At 42.7% G+C, this 12555-nt stretch overlaps 1 protein-coding gene across 2 annotated transcripts in view; it reads right to left on the reverse strand.

The window, feature by feature from the left end:
- Window positions 1-288: 288 nt before the first annotated feature.
- The window catches only part of NSMCE2 (NSE2 SUMO ligase component of SMC5/6 complex), a 190766-nt gene continuing 178499 nt past the window's right edge, over window positions 289-12555 (reverse strand). The window contains exons 4-6 of one of the 2 annotated variants that reach the window (XM_074943861.1): window positions 6279-6382; window positions 5295-5401; window positions 289-707 (exon numbers count right to left, since the gene is read on the reverse strand). In XM_074943861.1, the coding sequence (XP_074799962.1) occupies window positions 593-707; window positions 5295-5401; window positions 6279-6382 (326 nt within the window). In that variant the 3' untranslated portion in view covers window positions 289-592. The remainder of the gene's footprint in view (window positions 708-5294; window positions 5402-6278; window positions 6383-12555) is intronic. The other variant, XM_074943860.1, reaches the window with a different exon arrangement.

The following is a 12555-nucleotide window of genomic DNA, read 5'->3' on the forward strand; positions in this document are numbered from 1 at the left end:
GCCAGGACCTGTGATTAATACTGGACATAGACCAATATTTTCAAAAGTGACTAATGATTTTGCATTCCCAAACATGAGATCCAGATGCTCAGCACTTTCTGAAAATCAGGCTCCCTTAAAAGGTCTTGTGTTGGACATCCAAAAATAGAGGCACCCCAGATCATGTCACTTTGAAAATCTTGGTCACAGTGCCTCCTACCACGAGTAGCTCCAGCGATGACAGACTTCTCACTGGGATGGCTCGCAGTAGGAAACAGTGCACGCACTAGCAAGCATTTTGCAGGCTGGGACCTAAACTGATATCTTTAGAATGCTTTGAAAATGAGCACACTACCGACAAAGGAGGTTACATTTTGCACATACATTTTATTTACAAAACGCAACATTTTAGAGGTTCCGGAAGAAAAACAAACAAGTTAAACTGGAATGCTTCACACTTGGCAGTCTAAGAAATGCTTTCAGTTATAGCTGACACCTTCAACTTTGCCTTCAAATAACAATCAGTTACACAACCTGCTTACAATCAGCAGCTTATCTCACAAGACCTCCAATAACAAATTTTCTTTGTGGTAACAGTGTGTCCAGCTGACTTCTACGGCATTGGTCGGGTTTGTTTATTCTGACTGTCAATCGCTCTTTTAAGTGCTTCATCTGGCACAAGATCTGATCTCTTAACATCTAAATGGCTACAGCCAATTTTAGGGCAGCTGTTAAAAAGAAAAATAAATAAATCAGAAGAATTCTATTAGTCATCTGAATGTAGCATTTGTTGTTTTATATTTAATTCCCACCCGCCCCGCAGAGTAACTTTGTCAGTGACTTACTGCAGCTTTTCCTTGATGGATAATAAATCTCTGTTGGGGAAAAAAGTCTAATTATCTTAATAGGTGGGAGCTGGTGTCTCAAGGGAAGGAGTGTAATGAGATATAGAGACTTTTACCTGTTGATCACTGTCTTATATCCAACGCGAGTTGCTTGTGTTACTAATAATACAGTTACTTACTGTAACCCTTGTATATTGCTTTACATCTTCAAAGCGCTGTATTCTCCCCCCACCAATCTATGGTGACTAAGTATTATCCTCATTATATAGACAGGGAAACAGATTAAAGAGGTTAAGTGACTTTCCCAGAGCCACAAAGTGAGTCAGTGGAAGAGCCAGGGTTATGAAAAATCATGAGTCCTCACAAGAACGGAGGGAGAGAGGATTGTGTGTCATATTAGTGATCTCTAAAAATAGGACAAATACAGAGTTTGATACTTGGCTGCAGGTAGACAGGTAAAGTCATATTACTTCTACAGGGAAAGATATTCAGGGATGGGGTATCTTTTTCCCTTGCTAGTGGAGCCAGATGCGTATGGATAATGCCCCCAGTTAAAACATTTGTGGATTTGGGAACCTAGTTTCTTTTTGAGAAGGAATTTTGTCTAGGACTTGGAATGTAGAGTCAGCTCTCATCGCTTCTATTCCAGATTTTGTCCCTAGCTTGCAGCGTCTGCCTTGGGCAAATCACTTAATCACTCTGTGCCTCAGTTTTTCAATCTATAAACTGCTTAGAATAATAATTATCTGTCTGATAGAGGTGTTGCAAGGCTTAATTAATGTTTGTCAAGTGCCTTGAAAGCCTCATATAAAACACTTCCTGTAAGTGTTAGCACCACTGTGACCAGTGCATGAAATTCTCCCAGGCTGTGGAAGGCACAGTGCAAGGTGTTGGGAAAGCCACACAGCAGTAGGCAGCAGTCCCCGAAGGTGCAGTGGAGCTCAGCTGCTTGGCAGGTTTCTTTGTGGGAGCACAGAAGGTGGAGGCTGCAGACAGGCCCGGTGAATGGCTGAGAGACAGCCAATGGTCTGTGAAGTACAGCAATCAACTCTACAGGCCCTGAGGAAAGAAGAGTATGCAGCTTGCTGTAGCAAGTACTACATCGCTTTGCCTATAGCAATGGCTGTAGCTCTAGGATGAGGATGGGGAGAGGACTCCGTTCCTCACCCTGTTCCCTCAGCTACATATTCATCTCCCTGACAAAGTGCATTAAATTGGGCTTTACCCGACAGACCAGGTTTTGCCTTTAAACCACGTTAAGAATGTTTGCTCCCACTTGAACACTGCTGTGAAGAATGCAATCATGTAGCAGCACAATAGAAAATGGTTTACTCCAGCTGGGAGCTTGAGAGGGTAGGACTGAATGGTTTCTATAGACTTAGCAGGTTGTGGCATTTCAAAAACCCATTCTGTATTTCCAGAATAAATGTTAATTACCCAGCAACTCAGCTCACTTTAACAGACAGATATACGCAGAACTTAGAGCTACATGTAGCATGCCTAACTGACCTTTCTAAATTTAATTAGAGCAAAACCCTGTTATTGCGGTCATGTGCATTTCTAACATACTATAGGATTACATCAAAAATACCCCCTACATTAAACAATGTTAAGGTTGCAGGTCAAGCACTCAAAAGTTTGTTAATGTGCCATTTCCTATCCGGAATTTATACCTAGGAAATATGAAAGTGACCATTCATTGTGGGTAAGTGCTGAGATTTCTCAATTCAGACAGCTGTTTCTGGGTCCTGATCTGAAGTCACACCAAGGTAATAATGTAAATACAAAGGTCCTGTGTTTTCAATATTTACAAGTCAAACATTTTATTGTGAAATCTGGATATGAGGAGACTCTCGAGACCTTTAACCACATGTGAGGAGTTGACCCAGGAGAAAGCTGGAAACAAAGGTTTAAATTTATAAGATGCACACAATTTTTATTGAAAAAGATGTTGAGGGATTTGGACAAAAAAACTGGCCTTGATTAGGTTTCTTTATGGGAAAGGGGATATACATCTTCAATTTGTGCAGCGCAAAGAAAAATGTATAAATTACTGTATAGATGGCATTTGACTCTAGTTAAGATCCATCATGTTTTTGTTAGTAGGGCGGTGTTCTGTTGGAGGGTTGCCGGAAAAGGGGAACATACTTGATCATGTGGTAGTGGTGTCCAGAAATTAGTTGTTTTTTGGAGAAAATTATTAAAGAGATTCATCTTATGACAAAATGCTGGCTTCCAAGAGATCCCCTGACCTGCTTACTTAGTGCTCCAGCAAAGGATCTGCATTTTAAAAAGCAATAAAAAATAAATTAATGTATCGGTCTAACAGATAGACTCTGTATTTCACGTTATTGGAAAAATGTGACTCCATCTCCTATGGAACGGGGTACAATAAAATATGGACTGTTCTTGTAATGGGAAAGCTTCCATACCAAGTACACAGAAAAGAAGTGCCAAAAAGAGGATAGGTATTTAGAAATTTGGTCACTCTTTCTAGTGTACTCAGAGGAGGAGGGCTCCCAAGCTGGCAAGCCAGAATCTTTACCCATGTTCTTTGAATAGTAACCTGATACTGAATAAGTAAGGTACAATGTAGTACGTTAAAGTTTTATTTTAACTTTGCCTCAACAAAAAGTTAAAAAAGTTAGGAAATGCCATAAGTGCAATTTGAATTCTGGCATTTTCTAAATTTTAACTGCTTGACTTGGCAACCTTAACATAGGAGTGTGTGTTTCCATGTAATTTCCTTAGTTTCTTAAAAAGCAAACGGAAAAAACAGATTCTATCATGTGGAAGCATACTGACTCCCATGTGGGTCATCAGCAAGATTAGAACCTTTAGATTCACAGCACCAACCTCTGTGACTTGAGCTATCTGAGAAGCAGGATATTATTGTCCATGTGGACCATCCTCTGGAGGAGGAAGAGACTCATTTTTCTAGTGGATTTCACTGCTAATTACTGACAGCAGAGGAATGTTGAGACTTGATACTACTTTGTTCATCTCCAGGTTCTGGAGGGGAGTGTGTCTAGTGGTTATAGGCTGTTCCGCCCCATCCCCACAGCCTGTTCCTGTTCCCCTTTGCTCCCACCCTTTGGCTCCTGTTGCTGCCTCTTTTGGCTCTTCTTTCCACCTCCCAACTGCTGTCCTGCTTTGTTCCTATCCCCCAAACAGCTTCTGTGCCTCAGCCTCCCCGTCCCCTCTGACCTCTATCGCTCCCAGAGCGCCCATTTCCCTTCACCCATTTGCATTCGAGTCAGATTGCTTTCTCCCTGTTATCCATCTGAGTGGCTAGCACAACAGCAACTTTCCTGAAGTCAGGAAGAACAATTTCAGGCAAAGTCCTACTCAGCTTTTGCAGTCCTGGGATGGTGCATGCACTGTCACTGTGGGGACGGTGCACGAGCAGCCAGTCATCACACGGGAGCTGTGTGCAGCTTACATATGTTCAGTGCAGATAAACTCTTTGGAAAATAATGCCATCAACCTCTTACAAACCTCTCGTGAGCATGTGCAAAACTGCAACATTTTCAGAGGCTTATAACTTGGCCAACATATGCTGCTTGGTGAAAATCAGTCTCTCACCGACATCACGGTGACCCCACTGCCAAATATCATGTCCCTGCTTCTCACCATATGACAGAGAATATAGGTTTTAAACATAGGCAAACTTATCCATATTTCCCCATATCTCATTCTCAAATGGCTGACACCTTTTTGCTGAAATTAAACACCAATAATAACAGCAGCAGCAACTGCCTGAGCTAGACACCCAGCATGGAAAAATGTATGCCCTAAATTTAACAAAGTTATAAGCAGCTGAAAATAGGGTCTTTTTATGGAAAGTGACAGGCAACCTTAATGCTGGTAGTATTGCCTGTGGCTATCTATAGTAAAACATGTTTTCCTGAATTATGGAAGGGACTGTACAGCTTATTTTTCTGGCTGAACATTCTTCCCTTTATCTAGGGATTTATAATTGTCTGTATTAGTTCCTTTTTCTTATTGTAGTATGATACAGAAGCTATAACAGGGAGGGCAGTAGTATCTTTTCCCTTCCATTTCCAAAGGAGTTATTTTATTTTTTACATCAACTTTAACAGTTTTAAAAAACACATGGTAAGAAAAAAAAATGAACTAGCAACTTTAAGATGTTAAAATGTCTCTGTATTGTTAATGACTGTACTAGATCTCTGTTATTTTGTTATGCAGGGACAGTGAATGGCTCTTACTTCCCCATACACTTCCTGAAGGTTTCCTGAAATATTGTTTTTATTTATTTTTTTTTTTAAAGTATCCTCCATGTGCACAGTACTAATTACGAGTCTGATTTGGGGCAGACATTTAAATATTACTTCCTTCAGCCTTGCCAACACAAATAAATTTCATAGAACAAGTAGAATATGATTCCACCTACACAGTAAGCCAAGTATTCACCCCTCTCCCTCCCCCACATTCTTGCTAGCTTACCATGCCTTTTTCTTTTGCTGTTCTCGACGCTGGATAATTTTTAGAATGGCTTCTTCTTCGTAGGTATGGCCACAGACTTTATTTCGAACTGGCTTCTGCATTTCCACCTGCAATCAATATGACTGTATTTAACAGAACTAATGATCAACTTGAATACATTCTCAGACCTGTCGTGGGATGTTGCTAACAGCCCCAGTTAGAGCTGACTGGTAAAAGGAAATCAACTACTTGGAAAAAAAAAACAAAACAAAACAAGAAAAAACAACCTAATTTTTGAAAAAAAAAAATCCCAAGACAGGACAAAAAGACAAAAAACGCAATATTTTTGGTGGGAACAGATTTACAGAAAAATTCTGCATTCTGTTTGAAAATGAAATTGGCAAGGACCTTCTGGATGGGCAGCTGTCATTTTGATTTTCCCAATGGAAAATTTTGGATTTTGCAAAAAAGAGCATTTTTCAAACAGAAAATCATTCTGACAGAAAATTCCCAACTATCTTGCACCCCACTGTATAGAATACAGGTTGTAGGTATCACCCTTCCTTCTCTCTCGCTATTATTACAATCAAGTTTAACTTTCACAACTATCCAGGCCCCCATATGTTAGACAGGTGTTATCATGTGGAAGCAATACTGTCCTCTGGCAACAAAATATAATTAAACTCCAAGCCCCACACATGAAAGTCTCTTGCTTAAAGCAGCAGGAAGTCCCGTGGTCCATATGCTGTACTACTCAAATTACAGGATCAGGCCCCACATGGTAAACTGCATTATTCCTGTGAGGTTTTATTTCAGCAGCATGACCCAATTATGATCATATTAGCAACTGCCATTATCTAGTCTCTAAAAAATCAATGTACATATATAGCTAACAAGTATGTTATGTAGGTGGGAATGTGAATAGGATTATAATGGCTATGAAGATGCAGGGAAGTAATTAAAGATGGGAAATATTTATCTACTACAGTCCTAGTAATAGCATACCTGTGTGATAGGACAAGTAAAGTTCATCTGACTTTGAGTCACTGCTATATCTTCATCTATTTGTTCAATGGACTCATTTGCATCAGTATCTGACCGGAGACCAACTACAATGAGAAAAGACAAATTATTGATTTTCATCCCGCTTTTAATATCTAGTCACCATTAAAAAAAAATCAGCATGTGTCAGGTACAGGTCAGGTACAGTGGTAACTGAGATGCCACCGTTTTTCTCTGGAAAAGGAAACAATTGTAATAACTGTGTGGTATCTGCTAGGAAATGTTGATTTTTAAATGGTGACCACTATAGACATGATTTTTAGATAATACCAAAAGAGGGAAATGGAAGCCTGATTCAGCAAAATCCTACATGGTGGTGGGATTTGTTACTTCTATTAAAAAATCTCTGCAGTTACCAAATCAGAGAGACAAATTCTGTCCTTGCCCCCAAAGTAAATCCAGAATAACACTGCTGACTTTAGTGGAGATTTGCTGGTTTTCACTGGTGTAAATGAAAGTAGAATGCGGTCTAGGTTTTTTCCATGAGCCAAACCAATCCTTACAAAACTATAAAAAAAAACCCACCAACCATTTTATTTAACCCTGTATCAGTGACAGGGAACCTCTACTAAGTTATGTGAAGAAGAACCCATTTTCTTAAATTGATATGGATTTTCAAAGCTCAATTTGAACAGTTACCATATGTAATTGCACATAAGCTGACTTGTGTCTAGGCAGGCCCTTTTATTTGCCATGTATATAATGATTAAAAGTCCCTGACCCACATATGAGATGAGCAGACCTATTAAAAAAAAAATCAATGAATCACATCTAAGTTCTTTTGGACTTGGACTGTCCCTTTGTTAAGTTTTTATGCTACCTAGAGGCCAGTGCCCCATTGTGCTAAGTGCTATTGCAATACAAATAATGATAATAAAGAACTATTTATAATAGTTTCTGGAGGTGTATCTCCCCACATGCAATTAATATTATTAAAAGATATTGTAAGAGTGGGGGTAAGTAAACAGCATCTAAGAAAAAAAACAACCAATAGAATTTTAGCATCCTTTGGATAAACCACCCACAGATTTGTTGCTGTTGCTCTGGATTATGGAAGGGGAGAGGGAAAGTAGGTTTTTCCACTTAAGGTGCGTCCTGTAGAGATTACGTAGGAGAATATGCACATAGGTCTTTGCAGTCTCAGTCACACACAGACTTTGAATTAGTACCATGCCCTAAGGCAGACGTTTTAAACTACAGACTGAATCCTGCAAATTCTTACTAACGTGAACAGTTTCTTTCACATCAAGGGATTCCTCATGTTACTAAGCGCAATGTGAATAAAGGTTTGCAAGACCTATGCTAATAAATTTGAATTTTCTATGTGAAGAAGGAATAGAAATGCTGGGCCATGCATACTTCTGTAAACCATATTAAATTTTTTCCTCATGAATTAGGACTGCACGAATAAAATACTGATTGTTCTAGTAGATGCAGCCGTGTGTTCCACACAGGTGTGTGCGTGCACAGTGCACTGGAGCCAGAGAAATTTACCTAGTACTACCTGTAGAGGGGCGGCACTTGTTCCTAATGGCCCTGGCTACATGAAGCAGCACTGCCCCAACCCTCCTCAGTTCTGTCTTACTGCCTATGGCCGGAGTCGGAGCACCGCGTGGTCTCAACCTCACAAGTAAACAGCATCTAAGAATGTTTCTCAGTTTTTTCTCTTGTGTATAGTTAGTAGTACCCGTAGGGTTAGCTAGAGTAGTGTTAGTTTAGTAGTTTGTTTCTCTCAGTGATGCTTTCACTGGGGTTTAAATGTGATCATCCGGGTGGGGAGTGATCCCCAGCAAGAATCCCCACACATGGTGCTTGCTCTGTCTCGGCAAGGCCCACGTCAAGGAACATTGTGCGATGTGCAGATTGTTTAAGAAATTGACTCAAGTGGCTTGAGACCTTTGCCTGAAGCGGCACCTACTCAAACAGGCCAGGTGGCCTGCTTTAGTGCTGAGAACCTCATTGGGTTGGAGATTGTCCTTGGGTTCCAAGAGCACAGCTGCTTCAGATTCCAGCACGGGTGCCTCTCTGAAGAAATGGAGGAGCCGTTTGCCGACGACTGCACCAAGGACAAAGGTTGCATAAGACCAACCGAGACGGCTCAGGGTGACTCTTCTGCCTCCCCCAGGAAAAGCATGGGCTTGTAGAGGTGGGGTGCCGGTGCCTGGGATGGCAAAGGTACTTCTAACCCTTGCCCAGTACCTAGTAGGGAAGTTAGAAACCTTCCACTGTTGACTCCGGTTCCAGCCTCCAGGCATCCATTGAGTCCTGTACCGATGAGGGAGATGCCAGTACCGAGCGTTTCCACATTGGTGACATACCAGGCAGCTACAGACCTCCTCTACCTTTTGGTCCCAACCTCTCCTTTGGACCAGGACTTTGCCAGGGCTGTGTCAACTATAGCCCCTTTGATTGAATGAACTGGTGAACACTCAGGCCAGTTGGCACTGCACCCCAATGTTCCCCTTCCACAGGTTGTGGAAGTAGGGCTGGTACCGGGAACTTACTCGGCACAACTACAGTCAGAACCACGAAGGCTTCCGTGGAGGCTTTTGCCACCCTTGAGGTCAGTACCATCAGACACCCTGGTACTGCTGGTCACTTCAGGACCACGACAGATTCTGGCACCGGCATGCTCGGTACCAGCGGTACCACTTCCCTCAGCAGTGCCGCTTCCTGCCTTGTTCTGGGCGATGGGCAAGTCAGACTGCCTGCTCCCTCCCTCTGGTCTTGCTCTGCCCTTATCTCTGGGATCCCGAGGCTCTTCTGCATCTGAGTCCGGGTTGCCATTATCCTGTTCTCCATCATCCGACCAGCATTGAGGGCTACTAATGGACTGTTACAGATACCAGGATTGGCGTGCATCTCATGGTTGGGACGGAGGTCTCTAGCCCAGCACCTTCTAGCCACCAATGCCTTATCCATGACGGTGACCTCGATGGAGTCTGTGGAATGCTCCTAAGTTGTAATGGTCCCGCTCTTCATCTCACTCAAAAGGCAAGATAACTGGCCAGGTCTGTGGTGGTACTGTCAATCTGCTACAGGCCCAGGCACTGATAGTCCTTCTCCATGCAGAGCCTCCAGCGTCCGCCCATCCAGATCCATCAATCCTGGAGCAGGATACAGCTCTGGCTCAATTAAGGGCCTCATCTTCATCTCTGGACAATGCTGTGCAGCCTGGCTCATCCTCCCCTTCAGTACTGGAAGATTTTAAGGCATACCGAGACCTTTTGCAGCATGTAGCTTCTTCCCTTGGGAACACCCACAAATTGGTGGACATTTTACAGCTATCTTCCCCTGGGAGAGTCACCCTCCCTATCAACACCGGGCTCCTTGAACCATCTGAAGCCTCTGGAGCACACTGGCTTCACATTGTGTGGCTAAGCACATGGAGAAGCGCTATTGTGTTCCCATGCAGGGATTTGAGGGGTTTTACTCCCATCTGACCCAGAATCCCCTAGACGTAAGTGTGAAGGATAGAGTCCAGCAGAAATGTTTAAGTCCGGCCCAAGGATAGGGACATCATGGACAGGAAGTTTTACACCTCCTCTTCCATACAGTTGTGAACTGCTAACCAACAAGTCTTGCTATCCAAGTAAGATTTTGTTAATTGGACAGCTATGTCAAAGTTCGCAGACCAGCTAGCCTGAGGCCTTGTGGGAGGAATTTTGGGCATTTGTCCCTGAAGGCTGCTTGATAGCTAAGATGTCCTTGCAGTCTGCGCTTGATTTTGACACCTCAACCAGTGTGGTGGCCTCTGTGATCACTAAGGGGAGAGCATCCTGGCTCCAGAATTCAGATAGTGCACCAATGTCCAGCAAGCCATTGAGGATTTGCCCTTCAATACTGCACTCCTTCAAGGACTCAAGGGCTACCCTGCGGTCGGTGGGGGCGTACATGCCGACAACGCAGAAGTGCCACTATGGCATCCAGTAGCAGCACTGTCATCTGCAGTGCACGTTTGGCCAGCCTTTCCTTCCTCCAAGGCAATGGAACTGCCCCAGAAAGACTGATAGATGCCACAGGAGAACGCAGGCGGGCTTGGGGTTCAGCCAATCCATGCGCCCTCCCCATCGCCTTTCAAGTACCCATTTTGACTCCTTGGTCCACAGCACTGTTCCAGTCATTGCTCCTCTCTCCTAATCCCCCTGCTTTGGGAACAGGCTGGTCTGCTTTCACAATGCTTGGGTCTCAATCACTACAGACAGCTGGGTCCAAAGCATGGTTAGATCACATTATGCCATCCGGTTCCTCCCTCCCCATCCCTCTTCAGGGACCTCTCTCATGAGATACTGCTTTGGGAGTGGAGGAGGAGGTTCCACCAGAACACCGGGGTCATGACTTCTGGTACCCAAATCCAAGTGAGGAGTAAGACTCATCCTCAACCTTCACGGCGTCAACAAATATATCAGGTACATGAGGTTCCAAATGTTGACTTATTAACTATCCTCCCAGTGTTTTCTCAGAATGACTGGTTTGCTGCTCTGGACCTTCAGCAGCATCTCCATACCTTAGATGTCAGGCAATGTCAGGCCTTTTATCTGGACAGGACTAAACCGTTTCATGCTTCGCCTCATTTGTTCGTGTCATATGCAGACCGCATGCAGGGTCAAACAGTCTCTTTGCAGATGATCTCCAAATGGAGAACATCCTGCATCAAGATAGCATATGAAATAGCCTCAGCTGCACCCCCTTGGCGGGGCCTGACCTTCTACGAGGGTGCAAGCTACATCCATAGCATTCCTCAGTGACGTTTCCATATTGGACATCTGCAGGGCTGCTATATGGTCGCCAATACATACGTTCCTGAACCATTATGCCATAACTCCATTTCCATGGCAGATGCAAGCTTTGGTAGAACGGTCCTGCAGTCCTTGTTTAGGTAGACTCCAAGCCCCGCCTCTTGGGGGGTACTGCTTGTGAGCCACCTAAGTGGAACACCCTGCTGCATCTACTCAGGTACAGGTGTTCAGTGGGAAGGAACTGAGGGAGGGGCAGGGCGGCGCTGCAATATGTAGCCGGGGGGAGGAAGAGGTTATTGTCATGAAGTCCGAGCGCCATCCCTCCATGGGTACTGCTAGGCAAATTTCTCTGGCTCCGGTGTGCTGGGCGTGCACACACTTAAGTGGAATACTTGTCTGCATCACATCTCAAAGAGCCACTGTTACAGGAAGTAATAATTTCATCTAATGTTTGCCTATTGTTGCTGAACTTCAAAGGTTGACAGAAGCAACTAAAATATATACATATATTTTACTTTTAGTGCTCTAAGTTATTGCATTTAAGAACCTTTCTGAGGTTAAACTTTTTCACATCCTGGCTCTCATCACTACTAAAATCTGTTAGGAGTCTCTCATTTGTAATACACATAATACCTTGTTATCAGCAATAAGCTGATCAGCTAATTAGTGCCCACTATTGTATTAAAAATGTGTTCCCATCATGCCCGAAGGTAACTGTTTTTGGTAACATGCTATAATGAATTTTGCCACCGCATGTCTGTTTTTGATTTACTCAATTTTCATTCAAAGCTGACACTTTATATTTCAATTTCTCATTTTATCTCAGGCTCAAGCAGTAGTTAACAAATATTAGCCAGCTAAGCTTTACACAACTTTACTGAGAGTGGGAAAGTGTTATAGTAATTTTTACAAATGGGGAAACCGAGGCACAGAACTTTGGGCATATCAGTTAACATCTATATTAGGCATAGATAGTACCCAAAGGCAGAAAAAAAACACCCCAATATCTGCCCTACATTGGATCAGATTGTAATAAATAGAATTAGATATCATCAATAGCTATTTTTTCACAGCACAGACTATTTACACACACACACAGTTTTCAATCAATTATTTACCCTTTGCCCCTACCCTTATCATTCACATATTCCACCTATTCTGAGAAGGTACAACAGAAGAGTGCTGCAGTAATGTCTCATATGACTAATACTTCATTATTTTGATACATTACAGAACATTTACTAGGAAATTAGTGCTCACATATCACAGAGATGAGTGCTCGAGCAAACCCTAATTTAGACAGACACCAAAGTATATCAAAGTATATCATTTGTCAAATCAAGTAGCAAGCGTATAGTCTGTGGTGCAATATTCTTGTTTATTCTTTATTTGTTTTTTCACTTATATGCTAATTAGTTAAATTCAGTCATGTCCAACGAGTCTCTCCCAGTCATTAGCATAAATTACAATATGTAATATAA

The sequence above is a fragment of the Natator depressus genome, chromosome 2 (assembly GCF_965152275.1).
Source record: "Natator depressus isolate rNatDep1 chromosome 2, rNatDep2.hap1, whole genome shotgun sequence".
In the NCBI taxonomy this organism is placed as follows: domain Eukaryota; kingdom Metazoa; phylum Chordata; order Testudines; family Cheloniidae; genus Natator; species Natator depressus.